Source organism: Chiloscyllium punctatum, chromosome 46 (genome assembly GCF_047496795.1).
Source record: "Chiloscyllium punctatum isolate Juve2018m chromosome 46, sChiPun1.3, whole genome shotgun sequence".
NCBI lineage: Eukaryota > Metazoa > Chordata > Chondrichthyes > Orectolobiformes > Hemiscylliidae > Chiloscyllium > Chiloscyllium punctatum.
In genome coordinates this window covers 63,832,084-63,854,399 of record NC_092784.1, presented here as the reverse complement: position 1 = coordinate 63,854,399, position 22,316 = coordinate 63,832,084, and the positions used below count along the sequence as shown (strand labels likewise).

Here is a 22,316-nt window from a genome sequence, read left to right as displayed (position 1 = left end):
ATGAGTGTCTGAATAGCCTGCTCATAACTTGTATGAATCCTTGCCTAGCATGTGATGTCCATATCCACTAATGAAACAAAAGCGAAGACTAAAGCATACTGCAGTAACTCAGCAAGGCACTTCTGCCAGTATCTTCTGAATTAATGAACTTTATCACCTATGGGAGCCTCACCACCCCCAAATTTCAGTCCAAGTGGAGTCAAACCCCTAAACCATAATAGTATCATGGATGGATGTACATTATGAGATACGCAGGGATATATAAATTAGAAATAAGAATGGAAAAACTAATCAGAGACTTTTTTAGGCAGAGCTGAAGCCTACACCTGTCAAGGAGCCAGTGCGCAACATCACAAAATTCAACGGAAGTTAGGGATGGTGGTCTGGCCAGCAAGCTGCACAACTCATGAAAGAAAAATCAACTACAGAAACAACAGACTACAATTAAAGAGTCCAGCTGAAGAAAATGTTCTGATGCACAGAAACCAATAAACTAAAAAAAACAATTTCACATACCCATCCTTTAAGTGGTGCCCAGGTGGGAACTCTTGAACATAAATCCCGTAGAACTCGGATGACAATGACACATGACTTCAGCCCATTTGCCCTGGCCTATAAAACCATTGAGTAGAAAGTTATTACCTCAATTAGTGACCCGAAAGTAAAATCAGCAAAAAAGGACAAAGTTTCAAATCTGCAGTGCTACTTTGTCAAGGGTAAGAAAGTTTTTACATTTAAAACAAAAACTACATATCAAACTAGTATTTTCAAAGAGAGCAAAATTACTCTTAACACAAAGCAGCAACAATGCAATAATACACAAAAATAAATTAACATTAAATCCCTGAAATCCCCCCATCCCAATAAAACTGCCAGCTTACTAAGATTACACTCATTTACTTAAGTGCTTATTAGCAGCTGCGCAGAGACAGAAGCTAAGTGTTGCACACACAAATTTATAATTCCAATATCAATTCAACACACGCAATTTAAAAACTGAACAGAATCAATAATTTTAATAAAAAATGTTCTACTTTAGACAATAATGTAAGAACAAGATCCAAACCTGGAACCATTTGGCGTGTCGCAGGGACGCCAAGGCGGTTAGGCATTTCTGCCTGTCCAATACATCCGCAGGCTCACTCATCGTTACTGTTTCTATTGATGGAGTGGAATAAGAAGACAGGCAGTTTGACCAAGGGGTTTCTGTCATGCGGCGGGGAGCGGCAGCATCCTATTGGGCAAACAGGGCTCCGCACCAAAGTCATGTTGTAGTGAGCACTCTCAACATCTCTAATGAATCTACTTTGTCTTGTAGCTAAACAGAGAGAACACTAGTCTACACCTGAGCACCAAATGAGTAGACAGAGCCTGAAGTGTAGTGTTTGCACTATTGAGTATGCAATATGTATCAGTTTTATATGCTAAACTATATGAGCTGTGGCCTAAATGCATTGCACTGGTGTAATGTGGGGCTCAGTGTTGTAGTAGTTATGAAGAAACATATTACCTAACATTGCAATGTGTTTAAATTAACTATGCTAGGAATCAAAGAAAGGAAACTATCAAGTAGGCTTAGGGCTCTGTCCGGGGGAAACCCCCTCTGCCCACGAGGGTCGACTGCCCAGGCCCCCATGACAGAGAGCGTCCAGTTGGTCAAAGGTCCAGCGTCCCTAAAAGAATTGACAAACTAGAAGGCTTGGTAGACGTGATCAAATAGTAAATCCACAGGCAATATCAAAAAGATCAAAAAACACCATTAATAATTTTATATACAGTGGGAAACTGTTAAACAGACTGAGTCTGCACAATGCAGTTGTGCATGCTTAAGCAGTTGGATGTTCAGATGAAGACCAATATCTCAGGTTTAACTAGTATTGCACAGGCATTCAATATCAAATGAGATATAGTTCTATTATTTAACTGCTCAGTCTCCCACTGCATATTCAAAACTTGGTGGCGTCTGCACTGCAGCAAAACTGAATGATCTGGTGGTCCACTACTGACCAGAATTTCAAACTGATCAGTCTGCATTGGACGTTGCTAACTAATAAACCCAAAAAACATCAATAAATTGACAACGTATTACCCAAATAGGAAATCAGTGCTAACAGTTATGAAGATTTACTAAGGAGAAATTGTTAAATATTTGGCCAGACCGACTATAACCTCAGACTAGCTTGGGAACCATAATGAACTGAGCCACAAAATCAGGCAAGTTCTAGATCATGCTCAAAATGTGTCCTGGGTTAAGTTATCTGTCAAGAAGCAGGTGACAGCAATACATAATACAAAAGAAACAGGAGTCAGGAGTATACAGCATATTTAATTTGTTGGCTTATGCAACCCTTTGCAATTCTCTAGACTTTGTAAGTGGAACAACCCATTGCTAAAGTGGAATTTAAAACTATGGAACAAGATTATTAGATGTAAAGATAATGGTAGCAATGGAAAATATAATAGCCTGCATTTACATTTCCTGAATGACAGCTTTTGACTAACCTTTCCCATGGATACACAGTTACTACAGTGAGACCAAAATCTTGACACAAGCTGCGTGCATGGAATCCTCAGCTATAATACATAAAATGAATTGCATGACTGCAGGACAACAAGAATTCTTAAACTATGAAGTATGCTGTCTGGGTTATAAACCACATGCCAATGAAGTTGAAAGTTCAGTTACCAGAGATATTAAAAAACTTTGCCTACATGTAAATCAAATTTATATTGTATGTGATGGCCTCCTGAACTCCTTGCAAAGAAGTTTCCAACATTTTCCATGCGCTAAATATGACTGTTTCAAAATCTCTCAGGTTAAATAGCATATGATTGAAAAGCAATTAAGAGTTTATTTACAAATAGCACTTTTAAAATGCTTACTCGAGGAAAGGACTGTCAATGGTTTTGGACAAGTAAGCGCTTGACCTCTAATGCCAAATTGGTCAAGATTCAGAGGGCCTTTCCTCACAAGGAATTGCTGTTTAGTTTGCTAAGACCCTCTCATTTTGGATTATACAACATCAAACCTGTTGAACCTAAGCCATAGAGCAGAAAGCCCAGAGTTTGACTCACTAAGTCACCCAGCTCCTGGAATACTGTAGAATGCAGTATCTACATTCTAGACTGGTTTCCTCCAGTTTGCAAAAGCACTGGAAAAATAGAAAAAAAATGACTAGTCATTTCTCAGACATGATGAAAGTAGAAGGCAGCCATGATTCAAAGCACAATGAATCTACATTATTTGAAATAAGGACCCAAAGTCTAATGGTAATTACCAGTCAGGGTCTGTGAGCAATGAGAGCTTTTAAGCTCATTTACTTCTTATTAAGTGCTTAATCATAGCCTTTATTTCAATTTCTGTCACCTGGAAACAAGTCTCACATTGTGATCCAAGTTTCTGAATATACCTAACCAGCAGCCTTCTGGATGAAAAATGCTCACACTGTAATGGAAGAATGGAATATTTCAAACCCAAGTGGTCACTGAATTGAGGCTCCGCACAGCGTAAAGATTACATGACACGTCACAATACCAACAACTCAAAATGGATAAAATGTATTTAAATCAGAGCATGAAGAGCCAAGCTTTATTTAAACATCTTCCAGCTATGTATCAGGTGGCCTTTTTCCAAAGAAAAGAAGTAACATTGGAAAAAGGCCTCAAAAATGGTCATTTTTGCTGCAATGCAAACACTTGCATATAGACCAGTGGCTTTGAACAACTTGAACACATGCATAGTCAAGGACAATTCTCAACTTAGCTTTAATTCTTCTAGGGTATTTGTTTAGAAGCCTGGAGTCATTTCATTACAGCTAGATTAAAAATAGCAAGAATATTTACTGTGTATTGGACCACCAAAAGGCTACAATTGCAAAGATAACATGTCAAGCAGTTCCAGGATATAAAGCTGCAATATACTACAGAACATGGCTGCCATATACAGCCGTGTGGAGATATCCCAGTATCAGAACATAATTTTAATGGGATAGATAAAAATGATCCAATGACAATAGCCTAATGTCTATGAACCTTAATACTAAATAGGATATTTTCAGGCTGTAAAACAGAATGATTGATACCCCTTCCAATCAATGTTGCAGAACTAGGCTAATCAACCCAAAAGATTTATCAATGAATTTTGAGCTCTGCTATTCATTAAGACTATATTATTGCAACAGTTGTTGCATTGCAATTTCATGGAGCTAAAAACAAATTCACCAATACAGTAATGACTCATTCAGCACATCTTTTAAAATGTTCCTGCGAAACAGGAAATGAGAGGGCGCTAACTGATAATAAAAGAAACCCAGAACAATAACAAGATTGCGTTCTGTTGCTGACCTGACTGCATTTCTTGATAACACAGCAAAATCGTTGAAGTGCAAAGTAGGAAATAGTCGATAATCTCTGTCTCTCCCTCAACCCCAACACCAATTCAGAGGTGGTAATGGAGAAATGCCAGGTCTAAAGTCCTGTTATCTTTACTAGATCACTCACAATTGGGCCCCAGGAAGGCTGCAAGCCTGGCACCTATCCAGTAGAACAGGAACAGTAAGATTCAGTCACACTGGCAGAGTTCTGGAATTAGATCCTGTCCCATCCAGAAAACTCAGGGATAACAGCAGCAGGCCCTTGAGGCTTACCAAATACACAAAACCAAATACTGAGGGCATGTTTGGTAGATTAATTTGAAAGTCTTCACCAACAGGAAAGCCAGTTTAAAATGAAACTCATTTAATGGAGTGTATTAAATGGGAAATTATTGTATGACCCAGCTCCTTATTCAGCTCTGCACCAAGAGATGTAACATTCCCTCCAAATGTCTATTGGAAGTATGTCTACTCATATCAAACATTACACTTCATACTCCTTAACAAATCTCAAGATACTCAGGTATATATTGGTTTTAAGTCATGTCACTGTGAGTCACAAATTATATCCCAAAGTTCTAACAGGTTAGTATCTCGTGCACAGGTAACAGTGCACAACTAACTTTCAACCAAAAATAAATTGACAATACTAGTGCTGCCATACCTAGTATTTCTCTTTAAACAAAAAAACTGGATAAAATTGATCTACTAGACATCTCTTTTGTGTTGACTTCTCAAACAGGCTGAGATTATGAGACATTCAAGGCTGAAACTGGAGCATTACCTTTAAGATGCTGTAATCAAAGTTCAAAAGTGGTATTTTCAAGATCACTCCCATTCATTGGTCAAGTGAGGTTTCTAACTTGGCCTTCAACTGGAGTTGAGGATATGTAGACGTGCATATAAATAATATTACATGCTCTTGTTCTGTTAGTAGTCAACAGGATTACATGAAGGATTTGTGCATATCTCTTACGCGACTGTACTCTGACGTTTATTCTGATCAAAACTTGGTTCAAAAAGTTGGCTCCTTTTGTCTGATGTTGGGCAGCTAGTTTACAATACATAGTAACACCAACAGCAAGGAGTTCAATTCTCATACCAGCTGGAGGTTATGAAGGATCCTCCTTCTCACTCTTCCTTTGCCTGAGGTGTGGTGACCCTCAAATTAAACCAGCACGAGTCATGTCTCTTGAATAAAAGAGCTGCCTATGGCTTGGTAGAACAATGGTGACTTTACCTTTACATTTATCTAACAGATAACTTCCACCTGTAGGCTCAATGGAGGAATGAAATCAGGCGAAACATATGAACCCCTAAGTGTCAGCGTAGTGATTAATTTTACACAACAGACAAAAGATCCAGGTTTAAACAGAGTAGTTAGAACAAACATCAGAGGAGAGGAGAGGAGAGGAGCATAAGAAAACTGCACACATTGTTCATATAATTCTATTGATTACTAACAGCATAAGAACATGGAATATTATTTATATGCTCATCAGCATACCCTCAAATCCAGTTAAACGCCAAGTTAGAGATCTCACTTGACCAATAAATGTGAGTATCATTGAAAATATAATTTGAGAAACTGGACTGAATACAACATCTGCAAGGTAATGTTCTAGTTTCAGCCTCTATGATCATTTCATAGTCTCAGTCTGTTTGAGAATTCAACACTTAGTAAGTTTGCCTAGTCTGCCCCTCATATTGGAGAGAAACTACTCCAGACAAGAATAAATCTAACAGCATTAGTATTGTCAATTCATTCTTGAGTGAAGATTAGATGTGTACTCATATGTGCATGAAAGAACTTGGGAGAGTATCCAATCAGGAGCAGTTAAAAAAAGAAAATTCCTTCTAGGTTTTGACTTGAAATTAGATTCAACCAACTTTCCCACTTGAGAAAAAGGAAAACTTTTGCTGTCTACATTGCACTCAAAATTAAGCGCCAGAGAAGCTGCAATGAACTGGATCATATAGTCATTCCTGTCTTATTATAGTATATTGCAGCTTTAACCTCAAAAGGACATGACCCAAAGAACAAGCTATATTGACGGCCCAATAAACATGATAAGCTGCGGGTTGGAGTTTGCCACCTACAACCCATCCTACCTCCAGCAGCCTGCTTCTCAAGTTCTTCCCGCACCAGAGGTGAAGTCAACTTGATCTTCAGGGTCAATGGTTCCTCTTTATCATTCTTTATAATAATGGCTGCATCTTTCATTGAAGGATTTATTTCATACTTTTCCTCAGTGATAGTCTAGGTAAATAAAATTGAAAGAAAAAAATCATACACACTAATTCTCAGTCTCTATTTCTTCTCTTCACAATCTCAAATTATTAAAGGCCAGTTGCAGGCTAGTCTAATATTGCCTTTCTTATTTTCACACAATTGGGCTCACAATCAAAGCCCATGGATTGTTTCAACCCCTTCAACTAGAACCGTCATCCACATCCGAAATTTCTTTTACACTTCAGAATGTATAGTCAAGTTTATTTCGACTTTACAGAAGGCAAGACGCCTAAATTTTAAACTTTGTGAAAAAAAACCCTATTTCTTACCGCAAATTGTACAGCCAGGTTGTCTTTGACCTTTGTCAACAGTGACTTAGTAGGCTTGTCCCTGCACAGCAGTACAAGTTCAAGGTCAAGATCTCCCTTCAAAAGAAGGCCTTTGGCAACCAACCCAACACGCATCACTCCCCGCAAGGTTCGGCTGGCATTCTGCTCTGTAGATTTCTGTTCCCTATTATGGGAAGGGGATAAAATAGTCCATCACTGAACCATTATTTAAACATATAGCATTCTCTCACTAAAGATATTCTGACAGGGTCCAACAATAACTGTTGCACTCAAAATGGTATACTTTGCTCTGCAACCATCAAGAGAAAAAGAAAGAAAAATACTTGGCATTGTCACTTTCACCAAGAAAATGTACTAATGATTCTGACATTCACACTTAGGTTTCCATTGCTGGGAATCACACCATATTTGTAAACAGATACCAGCAAGTAATGCAATCAATTATTTTGAGGGATGTCAATTTAGAACATCCAAACTCCTACTGATGAGAAGGTAAATTACTTTCAAAATAACCTAGAGCACTGTCAAACCACCTAAAACAGAAACCAACCTAATAATTTAATTGAGCAGTATGCAAGTACTCAATTGCGACAAGATGCAAATATTTTAAAATTTTTATGCATTTACAATAGCATTTCTGATTAACAGGGAAGGACATAAGCAATAATTCCCATGTTTTTCTTTGAAATAATACCATGAATCGTTTATGTCCAAATGAGGGAGCAGACAGGACTTCTATTTCAGGTTTCATTTGAAAGACAAATCCACATTAAATGGCTTAGGGATAAGCAAAGGCAATTTGAATTAAAAATACAATACATTTGATCCACTTTTTTTGTTTCTATTAAAAAGAATTCTGAGCAGAAAATAATTAGCCACCTTTTCCTTTAAAAGACAAGAGAAAATAATGGATCAAGGAGTTAGGCTGGAAGCTAAAAGCTAGGACAGACAGAGTCGTCATCTCTGGGTTGTTGCCGGTGCCACGTGACAGAGAGGCAAAGAATAGGGAGAGAGTGCAGTTGAACACGTGGCTGCAAGGATGGTGTAGGAGGGAGGGCTTCAGATATTTGGACAATTGGACTGCATTCTGGGGAAGGTGGGACCTGTATAAACAGGACGGGTTGCACCTGAACCAGAAGGGCACCAATATCCTGGGGGGTAGGTTTGCTAGCACTCTTCGGGGGGGTTTAAACTAATTTGGCAGGGGGATGGGATCCGGACTTGTAGTCCAGCAAGTAAGCTAGCTGTGTGTCAGGATGTCCAAGACTGTAGGGAGGCTGTGGAGAAGGTAGCACTGACAGGGACTACTTGCGGACACAGAGATGGGCTCAAGTGCGTATACTTCAATGCAAGGAGCATCAGAAATAAGGTGGGTGAACTTAAGGCGTGGATCGGTACTTGGGACTATGATGTTGTGGCCATCACGGAAACATGGATAGATGAGGGACGGGAATGGCTATTGGAGGTTCCTGGTTACAGATGTTTCAGTAAGATTAGGGAGGGTGGTAAAAAAGGAGGGGGGGGTGGCATTGCTAATTAGAAATGGTATAACGGCTGCAGAAAGGAAGTTTGAGGGGGATCTGCCTCTGGAGGTAGTATGGGCTGAAGTCAGAAATAGGAAAGGTGCAGTCACCTTGTTGGGTGTTTATTATAGGCCCCCCAATAGCAGCAGAGATGTGGAGAAACAGATTGGGAAACAGATTCTGGAAAGGTGCAGAAGCCACAGGGTCGTAGTCATGGGCGACCTCAACTTCCCAAATATTGATTGGAAGCTCTTTAGATCAAGTAGATTGGATGGGGCGGTGTTTGTGCAGTGTGTCCAGGAAGCTTTTCTAACGCAGTATGTAGATTGTCCAACCAGAGGGGAGGCCATATTGGATTTGGTACTCGGTAATGAACCGGGACAAGTGGTGGGCTTGTTAGTGGGTGAACATTTTGGTGATGGTGACCACAATTCTGTGACTTTCACCTTGGTTATGGAGAGAGATAGGTGCGCACAACAAGGAAGTTTTTACAATTGGGGGAAGGGAAATTACGATGCTGTAGGACAGGATTTGAGGAGCATACGTTGGGAGCATAGGCTGTCAGGGAAGGATGTGGTGGAAATGTGGAACTTTTTCAAGGAGCAGATACGACGTGTCCTTGATATGTATGTACCGATCAGGCAGGAAAGAAATGGTCGTGTGAGGGAGCCTTGGCTGACGAGGGAGGTTGAATGTCTAGTAAAGAGGAAGAAGGAGGCTTACATAAGGTTGAGGAAACAGGGTTCAGACAGAGCAGTGGAGGGATACAGGATAGCCAGAAGGGACCTGAAGAAAGGGATTAGGAGAGCTAAGAGAGGGCATGAAAAATCCTTGGCGGATAGGATCAAGGATAACCCCAAGGCATTCTATGCGTATGTGAGAAACCTGAGAATGACGAGAACGAGGGTAGGTCCGATCAAGGACAGTGGTGGGAGACTGTGTATTGAGTCGGAAGAGATAGGAGAGGTCTTGAATGAGTACTTCTCTTCAGTATTTACGAACGAGAGGGACCGTATTGTTGAAGAGGAGAGTGTGAAACGGACTGATAAGCTAGAAGAGATACCTGTTAGGAAGGAAGATGTGTTGGACATTTTGAACAACTTGAGGATAGACAAGTCCCCCGGGCCTGACGGGATATATCCTAGGATTATGTGGGAAGCAAGAGAGGAAATTGCAGTACCGTTGGCAATGATCTTCTCGTCTTCACTGGCAACGGGGGTGGTACCAGGGGACTGGAGAGTAGCGAATGTTGTGCCCCTGTTCAAAAAAGGGAATAGGGATAACCCCGGGAATTACAGGCCAGTTAGTCTTACTTCTGTGGTAGGCAAAGTAATGGAAAGGGTACTGAGGGATAGGATTTACGTGTATCTGGAAAGACACTGCTTGATTAGGGACAGCCAGCACGGATTTGTGAAGGGTAGGTCTTGCCTTACAAGTCTTACTGAATTCTTCGAGGAGGTGACCAAGCATGTGGATGAGGGTAGAGCAGTGGATGTAGTGTACATGGATTTTAGTAAGGCATTTGATAAGGTTCCCCATGGTAGGCTTATGCGGAAAGTCAGGAGGCATGGGATAGAGGGAAATTTGGCCAATTGGATAGAAAACTGGCTAACCGGTCGAAGGCAGAGAGTGGTGGTAGATGGTAAATATTCAGCCTGGAGCCCAGTTACAAGTGGAGTTCCGCAGGGATCAGTTCTGGGTCCTCTGCTGTTTGTAATTTTTATTAATGACTTAGATGAGGGAGTCGAAGGGTGGGTCAGTAAATTTGAAGATGATACGAAGATAGGTGGAGTTGTGGACAGTGAGGAGGGCTGTTGTCGGCTGCAGAGGGACTTAGATATGATGCAGAGCTGGGCTGAGGAGTGGCAGATGGAGTTCAACCCTGCCAAGTGTGAGGTTGTCCATTTTGGAAGAACAAATAAGAATGCGGAATACAGGGTTAATGGTAGGGTTCTTGGTCAGGTGGAGGAACAGAGGGATCTTGGGGTCTATGTACATAGATCTTTGAAGGTTGCCACTCAGGTGGATAGAGTTTGTAAGAAGGCCGATGGAGTATTATCGTTGATTAGCAGAGGGATTGAATTCAAGAGTTGTGAAGTGATGTTGCAGCTGTACAGGACTTTGGTTAGGCCACAGTTGGAGTACTGTGTGCAGTTCTGGTCGCCTCACTTTAGGAAAGATGTGGAAGCTTTGGAGAGGGTGCAGAGAAGATTTACCAGGATGTTGCCTGGAATGGAGAGTAGGTCGTACGAGGATAAGTTGAGAGTTCTCGGCCTTTTCTCGTTGGAACGGCGAAGGATGAGGGGTGACTTGATAGAGGTTTATAAGATGATCAGAGGAATAGATAGTGTAGACAGTCAGAAACTTTTCCCCCGGGTACAACAGAGTGTTACAAGGGGACATAAATTTAAGGTGAAGGGTGGAAGGTATAGGGGAGATGTCAGGGGTGGGTTCTTTACCCAGAGAGTGGTGGGGGCATGGAATGCGCTGCCCGTGGGAGTTGTAGAGTCAGAATCATTGGCGACCTTTAAGCAGCATTTGGATAGGTACATGGATGGGTGCTTAATCTAGGATAGAAGTTCGGCACAACATCGTGGGCCGAAGGGCCTGTTCTGTGCTGTATTGTTCTATGTTCTAAATGACGGTGTATTCCAAAATTTATAATTGTTAACAGTGGCTGTAACATGATTACTAATTTATTAAATTAAAAGCAAGCTAATATTTGTCATAAAAGTGCTTTTGTTTTTGTAAACAATCTATCAGTACAGAAAGAGTTTAAAAAATGGCATACATGGTAAAGTTGTCATGGTCTTCTGTTCTGTGAAGGAAAAAGAAAAATGTCATGTCACTATAGAAATGTATGTAACTGATGGTGCTATCTAAGCAACACAGTACTGGAACAATTTCAATTTATTATTGCACCCAATGGATAGCTTTTCAGCAATTCCAACCTCGATTTTTCTTCCCTCTTTTAAAAAATATTCAGAAAGCTTATCTGCAATACATACACATCAAGCTACAAATATTTTAGTGTTTGTTCGAAGTAGCATTTCACCAAAGGTAGCAAAGTTACTCAAAAGCATAATTTGACAGCCTAAGGTTCAAATTTGCGACCAAATTAAATGTATTGTTACAGGTCTAAATGTGATGTACTTAGAATCATAGAATCCCATAGTGGTGAAAGGGGCTATTCAGCACATCGAGTCTGCTCTGACCTCCCATTCAACATCCCACGGAGACCAAGCCTACCACCCTATCCCCAATATTTTTACCATGGCTAAACCACCTCATCTGCACACCTGCAGACACTACAGGGTAATTTAGCAAGGCCATCCCACTTAACCTACACATTTTGGACTGTGGGAGAAGTGGAGCACCCAGTAGAAACCCATACATACAAGAGGGTTAACAGATAAACTCCACACAGACAGCCATCAGAGACTGGATTTGAACCCTGGACGCTGGCATGTGAGGCAGCAGTGCCAACCACCGAGCCACCATGCTGCCTAAAAGAATGTGACAACTTTAAAAAGGACAGTTTGAGTGAATTCTTTAACCCTATTCAGATTAATTATTCTCTCGAGTTTGCTTCCTGTTTTAGAGTTTTCGGATTAGTAGTTAAAATGAATATTTTACACTCCAATCTACCAGAGAAAAAGCAAGTTTGTCATGTTGCAGTTTTTGGGAGCTCTTGTGGTTCAGCAGTACTTCTACACCAGAAGGTCTGGATTCAAGACTCACCCATTCCAGAAGTGTGTAATAATATTTCTGAATAGGATGATTACAAAATAACTACAACACTGCATTTAAAAAAAAAACAGTAGTAATATTGGATCAGATAGATACAACTGGAACTGTCTCTTGACACAACCTTTGAAACCCTCTGAAGTAACAGAGGCTGCTGCGATGTACACTGAAGGATTGTAAATAGAACATCCAGCTGCAAACAAACAGAAGTCAGGACAGCCCCATCAAAAAGCAGACAAGGCCTTTCTATATACTATAATTTGAATAATTTGCACAAAGAAATAAAATCAAGAAATATTTAGAATGGTTATGAAAGAAACTGCAATGATCAAGGGTAGTTATAGACTGGACAGATCAAATTTGCAAAGGTGCCCCCAGAGAATGAGCTCAGAGTATAAGGTATTTTTAGATCATCGTGTTCTGGATCTGAGTGAATCAAGCCAATTTCTGACCTGGTAATATGTAATGCAACAAGATTAATAAACGGCCTCATAAGAAGGGTACTTCGCAAAGAGTGATATAATAATGACAAATCTCATTCAGCTGGGAGTGAAACCCCAGCTAAATGTGGCTCTAATACCAAATGTAAGACAAGAAAATCGGGTGAAGTGGACTGGGAAAACAGGGTAAAAGTGTAGAATGGAGAGAAGCAGTTGTTGATACAGAAGGAGATATTCCACAGCTCTCAAACATATATTCCATTACGTATGAATTAGCAGAAGCAGGCAGCTCACTCCTCGAGCTTGCTCATTATTCAAAAAGATCATGGTTAATCTGTTGGCGTTCCAAATTTACATTTCACCTAACTCGTGGTAACCTTTGACTCCAAAGTCTAACAAGAATCTATCCCTTTGTCTTAAAAATATTCAATAACTCCACAGAAGAAAACAAAATTAGAGGATGGCAAATCAGGGATAGGTAGGAATACAGATTAGAAAACTGCAAACATAATTCAAAAAGAGAGACAGTCAAAGTAGGAAACTGTAAGCCAGTACAATACATTAATGTAGCAAAAACATAGTTTTATGAAAAGAAAATACAGATTGCACCTCCATAATCCAATAGCCTCGGGACCAGGCCTTTGCTAGACAGGAGAATTTGTCTGATCGTTGGAGAAAACATCAGGGTCAGCACGAGAGAGTGTTTAAACATGTTAAAAAAGCAATACGCAACACCATCAGATGAATAGCAGTTATTTTAGATAAAGTAATTGTCACTTCAGTTAGGGTACAATTCCCGCTGTTTTGTTAGTGCTGCAATCCTCATGATTTTAATGATCCTTTTGCTTTGTGCAAATGCAGACTGGGCTGACAGATCAGAAGAGATACACCTGTAGCATTTTACAAATTTATTAGAACTATTTTGAGCACATAAATAGGGTAGACATAAGGGGAACTAGTGGATCTGCCTAGACTTCCAAAAAGGCAATTGATACTGCCACATAAAAAGTATGCATATAACTGCTATGCTGTTGGGTTTGGTGTATTAGCGAGCTAACAGGAAACTAAGAGTTGAGATTAATTAATCATTTCCAAGATGCCATTTTGTAATGAACGGAGCACCACACATCAATGTTGGATCCCCAAATAATGACAATTGTTAACAAAATGAGAAATTACTGGAAAAACTCAGTAGATCTGAGAGCATCTATGGAGAGAAATCAGTTAACATTTCGGTCCAGTGACCCTCCTTCAGAACAGTCTTGACAATCTTGACTTGGTTGAAGGAATCAATTGTACTATTGCCAAATTAGCTAACTTACGAATTGAGGGGATACAAAGAGTCTTCAAAGAAATAGCTTAAGTGGGCAAAAATCTGGCAGATGAGTAGAAAATGTGAACATGCCCACTTTGGCAGGAAAAACAGAAAAGCACATTATTTAAATGGAGAGACTGCAGAACATTGTGGTACAGAGGCACATGGGTGATCTTTCATATTAAATCATGAAAAGTTAATAAGCAGGTACAGCAAATGGTTAAAGAATATTTGTTTATTGAAAGGGAGACGTGGTATAAAATTTTGGTATCTGCACTTAGGGATATACTTCCATTTAAAGCAATTAAGCAAAGGCGCACTAAGTTGATTCTTATCATTGAGTTGTCGTACGAGGAAAGCTTGGACAGAATGGTTTATACATTCTGGAATTTATAAAGAACAAGAGGTGAGCTTTCTGAAACATAGGATTTTGAGTCATGGATGAAACTCTAGAAATCGAGGTACAATTTAAAAATAAAGAAGCCTCTTGTTTAAAGTTAGAAATGTAGAAAAATTTATTTTGTGATGGCTAGTTTTTAGAAATTAGAGACAGTAGTTGGTGCTGGGTCATGTAAATATATTCAAGATTGAGTGTTACAGATGTTTTATTGATAAAGGGAGTCAGGCAGGAAAAGCCAAGCCGCAAGCAGATCTTAATAAATAGTAGAGCAGGCTAAACAGGGCAACTGACCCACTTCTGTTCCTATTTCCTATGATCTTAGCGTAAACACTGATCATTCTCTAACTTACTAATCTATTTCATACAATTCCCAGAATATTTGACAAAGTTATTCATTTCCCTCCCATTTTACTACAATATTAATCCTACTTACCCCTCCTTATTTTCTCCTTCAGTGGTCGGTGCTTCAGCAACTTCAGTAACCTCTGTTTTAACACTCGCCTTCTCTTGGTCGTCCAACCAGTCTGAAACTGCTTTCAATGCCCTCTCTGTGTGTGACACCATATTTTGTACTGCTTCCAGTTCTTCTTGAGTCGGGTAGATGGCAGCATGTTTTGCCATCACATGGCGATCATCATTCACAAATATACGCATGGGACGCTGGACAGAACACAACAGAAACTGGTTACAAAACATTTAGACTGATAAACAAGCAAACATAAAATGTCAATATCTGGTCAGAACTATTCAAATTTCTGGTTCCTAAATTACTTACTAAAAATACCAAGGTTGGTTAGCTCAGTTGGTTAGCGAAGCAGTAATTTCAGCAGCACAGGTTCAATTCCTGAGCCAATTGAACCCACCATGAAGGTCCCACCTTCCCAGCCTCGCTTCTTGCCTGAGGTGTGGTTAAACTCACCACCAGTAGTCTCTAATTACAGCACAGCTCTGAGGTTCCTCTGGGATGATGGTAACTTCACCTTTATCTACTATTGTAATTTCAAAGCAAACTAAATGATTTATCACTTTTTGTGTGGTGTGGATACAAGCCTGAGCTCAAAAATGCAACAGCTTAACTAATAAATTTGATAAGCACCTTGGTCTGAGGATTATAATTCCATGTTCAACAGCTATATTTAACAGAGGATGCAGTTTTGGTAAATCCAAAGAGAGAACACCAACAAATTCTTCAAGCAGTGATTACAGCTAACCCAGATCTACCCCTCAAATATACTTACTCATTCAGACAAGTTGTACTATATCATAATTCAGAGAAAGACTTTGGCTGTTCTTCCAAATTCTTCGTGCAGAAACTGAAGTGTCACCACTGTTACCTCAACTGAAACTAATTCTGCACTGTATAGATCACTATCATAAACTAGTCAACTTTAATCAATTGAACCCTAGAGTAATTAGATTTAGAAGGGCAGGTATGCGAAGACAATACTTCTATTATTCTAGCCATTTTAGTAATTAACGTGTGAATTAATCAGTTTTCCCCAAATGGAGTAGATTTTAATTTTTAATATTTGTAGTATCTTCAAACAACCACAAATGAGTCTTTCAATCAGAAGAAAAACTTCCTTTCCCATACGATACACTTACCATTTTGGCTTCAGCGTCCACCCACTCTAGCTTAGGAGGGGTTCCTTTGGCTTCTTTTGAGATTTCTTTGGTGCTTTGTCAAGTTTTTCCAAGTTTTCAGCCCTTCCTCAAGCTTAGACAGTCATACCACAGGTGCAGCTCCTCGAATCTACAATTGAAGAGAGTAATAAGAACACACATCTCTCCTCAATTAGTACCTTATAAAAAGGGTTTAATCCATAGTTAGTGCCCATATTCAAACTGGAGCTCCAGTGTAAATTTTAAATATCTGTTTCACTGAAAAGCAGACAAGGTTAAACTTAAAACAAACTAGGCAGACTTGTCATTTGGGTTGGATGAATTAAACCACCATGATTTTAAAGATGACTTGCTCAGTCTGTGCAATCATCAAGAGGATTGACTAATATGTCACCACTTGCATTTAATAAGTAAAAAGGGTCCAGCATGAAGCTCATTCTCAGCTCAAATAAATTTGCTGGTTGCATTACACAGATGCATTTCATGTTCCAACTACTGTACTGTACTTACAAACCACAATACAATCTTTGCATTATGTAAATGGAAAATAGAACACATAGCACACATCAACTACAGAAATCCAGGATCACTTCTTGCAATCAAAATTATGTTGCCAAAAACATATCCACTCAAATCTTCAAGTACACTCCAATTACAAGAGCTTGGACTGCTGGCCGGCCAAATAAAACATGCCAGCATCTTTTTATACATACATCACTGACATTCCTTCCCCAACTTGGAGCAAATCAACAATAGCTTCTCAGAAAATCTGTGTAATAGTTTCAGAGCTTGAATTGTCACAAACATCATCAAACTAACTCATCACTGCACATTCTAATTCATCCTCCTCATTCAGATTTTATTACAGTGATACATATAGCAGTTCCATCAAATAAAGGGGACTCACATGGGCATGTGAACAGCCAAATTGATAGGTTCAGTGATACCATCAGTTTAGCAATACAGAGGAAATTTGATTATCCGAAGGAGATCTCAAGGTCCCAGCAAAAACATTACAAAGATGTGTGTCCAACACTGATCGCGTCTTTTGTTTCCAGTGATCAAAAGCGCTGCTGAGAACAGTCCTGGACTGATGGGAGTGCAGGCACGGTCACTGAATGACTGACTGCCCACCCCCTCTTTCTCTCTTTTCCCACACTTTTCCTGGAGTTCTACATAGGCATGTACCCTAAACCCGTCCCTTCCCCAGATAATCTCTCCAATATTGTCCTATACAGGGCAACGGTGGAACCAGTCAAAATGTTGTGTTTGCATGCTATTTGGAGACTGACCCCACAAAAGGTAGTAGCAGCATCAGTCTTGGTGTCCAGTCCAGCTGCCCCGGAGAGGGGGCGGGGCAGATGGGGCGGGCAGGCTGCGGCATTGGGGAGCAGGCAAGCGGGATTGGATGAGATTGGGGGCAGGGTTGGACAGAATTGGGGGGCGGTCAGGGGGCTGTGTTGGACAGGGTTGGGGAGCAGGGGTTCGCGCTTGCTGTGATGCTGCCTTACCTCCTGAACAAGGAGCAGACTTCACAGAAAACCCAGCCCCAGAGCAAAGGCACAGAATCGATTAACCGAATAATCAACTATCTGAATAACATAATGCCTGCCCATCTCTTTTGGATAATCAAAGTTCCTCTGTAATTAGTTATACCCATAACAAACAGCAATGATGATTCTACATTTAAAGCATGCTCCAATTTTCATCTAATAAGATGTTTGCATCATTTCAAAAGTCCATATATCTTGAAAATAACATGAGCAAACTGTTAGTGTTGGGCTTTGCCAATTTGCCTGGGCAGCCTTGTGGTAAACTGCAAAGTTAACTGGGCCCTTTACCAGTTTAAGAAAAGATTTAGTCAAGTTCACATCCTGTTAGGCAGTGAACACATTAAAATAAATGCTTGCAAATGTTGATTTAAGTCATGAATTCACAAACAAAGCTGCAAAGAAGCTAATTGCAAAGTTAAATATGTAAATAGTCCCAAACACTGGGACTATTTTTATTCTTTCAGTAGTTGTTCAATGAAGTGAACCTTTAAAATGAGATAATGTATTTTACAAGTATGGCAAATGAACATTTGACGACAGCATGAGAACCTTTACAGAGGGCTGTGGGCCTCAAGGTCAAGAGACCAAAGTAATTCCTGTCTGGTCCTAAAAAGAGCTTCACAGCTAGTCATGATATCAATGAACACATTTGGGCTACAGAGTTAATAAGAGTGGAGTGTAACATCCACATATGCAAAGGGCTGCATGTAAGCATTACATTAGTGCAAGATACAGACAATATCTCAAGGGTGCAATGATTCCTTGAAGGTTACACTTAATTTAAGATTCACCTTGGGCACAGTGAACTGAGCAGAGCATGAAACCCATGACCTCTCCCTCCCAGTTTCAGAATACTTCAAGCAGCTAGTCATGAAACTTTAAATTGATAACCTGTGAAACCTAACATTTACCTATCAATAGTTCTGAGGATAGAGGCACCTGCTACTGCGAATGAGTATGTCCCAGTACAGAAGCTCCGTGCAAATCTGCCCCTTGTCCCATACCCATGGTGGTGGTGGCATCAACTTTAGTTTTCTATTACCACCTCGAGATTTCTTTGAGCTACCAGCAACCATAGTCTGCAAGTAAATCTTTATCCTTTCAAACAAGGAAAATATTCCATCAATTGTAGAATTATTACTGCACTGCAAGACAGGTTTATTTAAAAGAAATCAGCAACAGGATGCAATAAATAAGCAGGGTTAAGGATAAACATGAGCTAAGTCAGGCTGTGGGTGCCACCAAGACTCTTCTGATAGTAACATGCACTTTCTAATAAGTTAGAGATTGATATGGAAACTGACAACATTTATGTGACAGGAGAATAAAAGAGAAATTGAAACAGAATGAACACATGGAGTTTAGGGTACTGCCCACTGGGAGAAGAAACAGAATCAAGTTAGGTTGTAGGCTTGTTTACCTGGTGCATTTTCTTCATAATTTTATTAACTGTCATCTCATAAGTGGTGGGTATAAATGTAAGATCCAGCATTAAAAGAACACAATTCAAATTAAGTTCAGAAATGTAAGGATGGAGAACATTCTACAAGGAATATTGGAAGCAATAATCAATCATAGCTTTCAGAGGTAAAATTAATGACGACTAGCAAAGGGATTCAGTGGATAATTAAGAGATGATGTAGCTAAAATGTCTAGATATCCTTAATATACCGTAAAATTCTGTTCATCAGGGAATGTACAGAATAGTTCGGAATTCAAGGGACGATGAATGAAATTGTCAAAATATCCCCTCCCAAATCAAATCGTTCCTGGTGAAAAAGATGGAGACTCGCTCAATTATCTGGATACAATCCACAGATGTACTACAACTTTCTGCAGACATAAATGGGTATCATTATCAAAAAAAGCCACTTGAGCACCCTACTCTTCTCAAAAGTATTAAATCAGTATTAGCTAAAGAATTACTTTGAGAGCTTTTCAGTCTGTAGAAACTCTCTCATTTTAGGAATTCCAATATCCCCTCCAAATATGAACCTTTCCATCAGCATACACCAACCCACATATGCACTGTCCAATAAAGTGAAAACTAAAACTCAAAAGGAGTGCTTATTTGTTGTAATTTTGCTAACAGTTACTTCTAAAAGTACTTGGTCAAAACGGTCTTATCCTAAGCATAAGACCTAAGACATAGGAGCAGAAATTAGACCATTCAGCCCATCGAGTCTGCTTTGCTATTCAATCATGGCTGATAAGTTTTCAACCCGTAACTTTTGATTCCCTTTACAATCAAGAACCCCCTCCATCTCAGTCTTAAAAATACTAATGACCTGGCCACCACAGCTTTCTTTGGCAGTAAATTCCATAGATTCACCACTCTCTGGCTGAAGAGGTTTCTCCTTATCTCGATTCTAAAAGGTCTTCCCTTTACTTGGAGGCTGTGCACTCTTGACTCAAATCTCTCCTACCAATGAAAACATTTTCTCAATATCTACTCTGTCCAAGCCATTCAGTCTTCTGAAAGTTTCAACCAGATCCTCCCTCATTCTTCTAAACTCCATTGAGTATAGAACTAAAGTCCTCAAAGCTTCCTCATATGCTAAGCTTTTCATTACTGGCACGTACCGATGAATCTCCGCTGCAGGGCTAGTACATCCTTCCTGAGATATGGGGCCAAAATCTGTGCACAATACTCCAAATGTAGCCTGACCAGAGCCTTATTGAGCTTCAGAGGTACATCCCTGCTTTTATATTCAAGTCCTCAAAATAAATGCCATCAGTGCATTTGCCTTCCTAACTACTGACTTAACCTGCAAGTTTACCTTGAGAGAATCCTGGACTAGAACTCCCAAGACTTTTTGCAATTCCACCTTTCAATTCCAGCCTCGGGTAACTGCCTGTGTGGAGTTTGCACATTCTCCCAGTGTCTGCGTGGGTTTCCTCCATAGTCCAAAGACGTGCGGGTTAGGTGAATTGGCCATGCTAAATTGCCCCGAGTGTTCGGTGCATTAGTCAGAGGGAAATGGGTATAGGTGGGTCAGTGTGGACTTGTTGGGCCAAAGGCCCTGTTTCCATACTGTAGAGAATCTAATCTAATTCAGACTTCTGAATTTTCTCCCCATTTAGAAACCAGTCCATGCCTCTATTTTTCCTATCAAAATGCATGACCTCATATTTTCCTATGTTGTACTCCATCTGTCACTTCTTTGCTCACTCTCCTAACCGGTCCTAATCCTTCTGCAGCTTCCCCATTTCCATAATGCTTCCTGGCCCTCCACCTATCTTTGCATTGTCTACAAACTTAACTAGAATGCCCTTAGTTCCTTTTTCTAATCGTTAATGTATAAAGTGAAAAGTTGTGGTCCTAACATTGAGCCTTGGGGAACACCACTTGCCACTGCTGCCACCCTGGGAAAGACCCCTTTAACCCCACTCTTTGCTTTCTGCCAGACATCCACGCTTCTATCCATGCTAGCACCTTGCCTCTAACACCATGGGTTACTCAGTAGTATCCTGTGTGGTACATTCTTGAAGTCTAGGTAGATAACATCCATTGGTTCTCCTTGGTCTAAGCTGCCCATTACTTTCTCAAAGAATTCCAGCAGATTTGTCAGGTATGCCCTACCCTAGATGAAACCATGCAGACTTTACCCTATTTTACTATAGGCTTCCAAGTATTCAGTAATCTCATCCTTCATGATGGATTCCAGGATCTTAGGCTAATCAGTCTTAGTTTCCCATCTTCTGCCTTAGTTGCTTTTTAAACAAGGGTGTTACGTTAGTGATTTTCCAGGACTCGAGACCCTCTCTGATTCTAATGATCCGTGAAAGATTACCGCTAATGCTTCCATATCTCTTCAGCTATCTCCCTTAGAACTCTGGTATGTACTCCATCTGGTCCAGGCGATTAATCCACCTTCAGGCCATTCAGATTCTCTCACACCTTCTCCTTGATGATGGCCACCACACAAAGTTCTGCCCCATCACGCTTTGAATTTTTGGTATATTACTCATATCTTCCATCGTGAAGACTTAAGCAAAGTAATTATTTAATTCTTCAGCCATTTATTTGTTCTCCATGACTATTTCCCCAGTGTCATTTTACAGTAGCCCAATGTCCACTTTTGCCCTTTAAATATCTAAAGAAACTCTCAGTCTTCTTTTCTATTGCTTGCTCACCTCCCCATATAGTTAATCTTCTTCCTCTTTTTTTTACTGCTCTCTGTTGGTCTTTGTACGCTTCCCAATCCTCTGATTTCCCTACTTTATATGCTCTCTCTTTTGCTTTTATGCCATCCCTGACCTCCCTAGTCAGCCATGGTTGCCTGATCCTATCTGTACCATGCATCTTTTTCCTCAGGATGAATCTCTGCTGTCTCTTCTGAATTACTCCCAGAAACTCGTGCCATTGCTGTTCCACTGTCTTTCCTACTAGGCTTCTCTCCTAGTCAATTCTACCCAGCTCCTCCCAACCCCCATGTTTCTCAACCCGCAATCTCCTGCCTTCTACTCCCAGCTTTTGATCCCCTTACTACACAATGACTCTCAGCCTCCTGTGGCAGTGTAGCCACAGATTCATCACTCCCCGGCTGAGGAAATTCTTCAGCTCAGTTCTAAAGCATCATTGCTTTAGTGAGACCGTGACCTTGGGTCCTAGTCCCTCTGACTGGTGGGAACATCTTCTCCATAGCCACGCCATCTAGTATTCTGTAAGTTTCAATCAGATCTCCCTCATCTTTCTAAACCTCATTAACTACAGACCCAGAGTGCTCGATTTCCCCTCATACAACAAGCCCTCCAG

The 22,316-nt window shown here is 40.2% G+C and overlaps 1 protein-coding gene across 4 annotated transcripts in view; it reads right to left on the bottom strand.

Moving 5' to 3' along the window:
* ilf3b (interleukin enhancer binding factor 3b) overlaps window positions 1-22,316 on the bottom strand; it is a 51,382-nt gene that overhangs the window by 25,959 nt on the left and 3,107 nt on the right. For all 4 annotated transcript variants that reach the window (XM_072564493.1, XM_072564495.1, XM_072564496.1 and 1 more), the window contains exons 2-8: window positions 15,987-16,134; window positions 14,815-15,041; window positions 11,271-11,297; window positions 6,936-7,119; window positions 6,486-6,633; window positions 1,067-1,158; window positions 517-612 (exon numbers count right to left, since the gene is read on the bottom strand). In XM_072564493.1, the coding sequence (XP_072420594.1) occupies window positions 517-612; window positions 1,067-1,158; window positions 6,486-6,633; window positions 6,936-7,119; window positions 11,271-11,297; window positions 14,815-15,041; window positions 15,987-15,989 (777 nt within the window). In that variant the 5' untranslated portion in view covers window positions 15,990-16,134. The remainder of the gene's footprint in view (window positions 1-516; window positions 613-1,066; window positions 1,159-6,485; window positions 6,634-6,935; window positions 7,120-11,270; window positions 11,298-14,814; window positions 15,042-15,986; window positions 16,135-22,316) is intronic.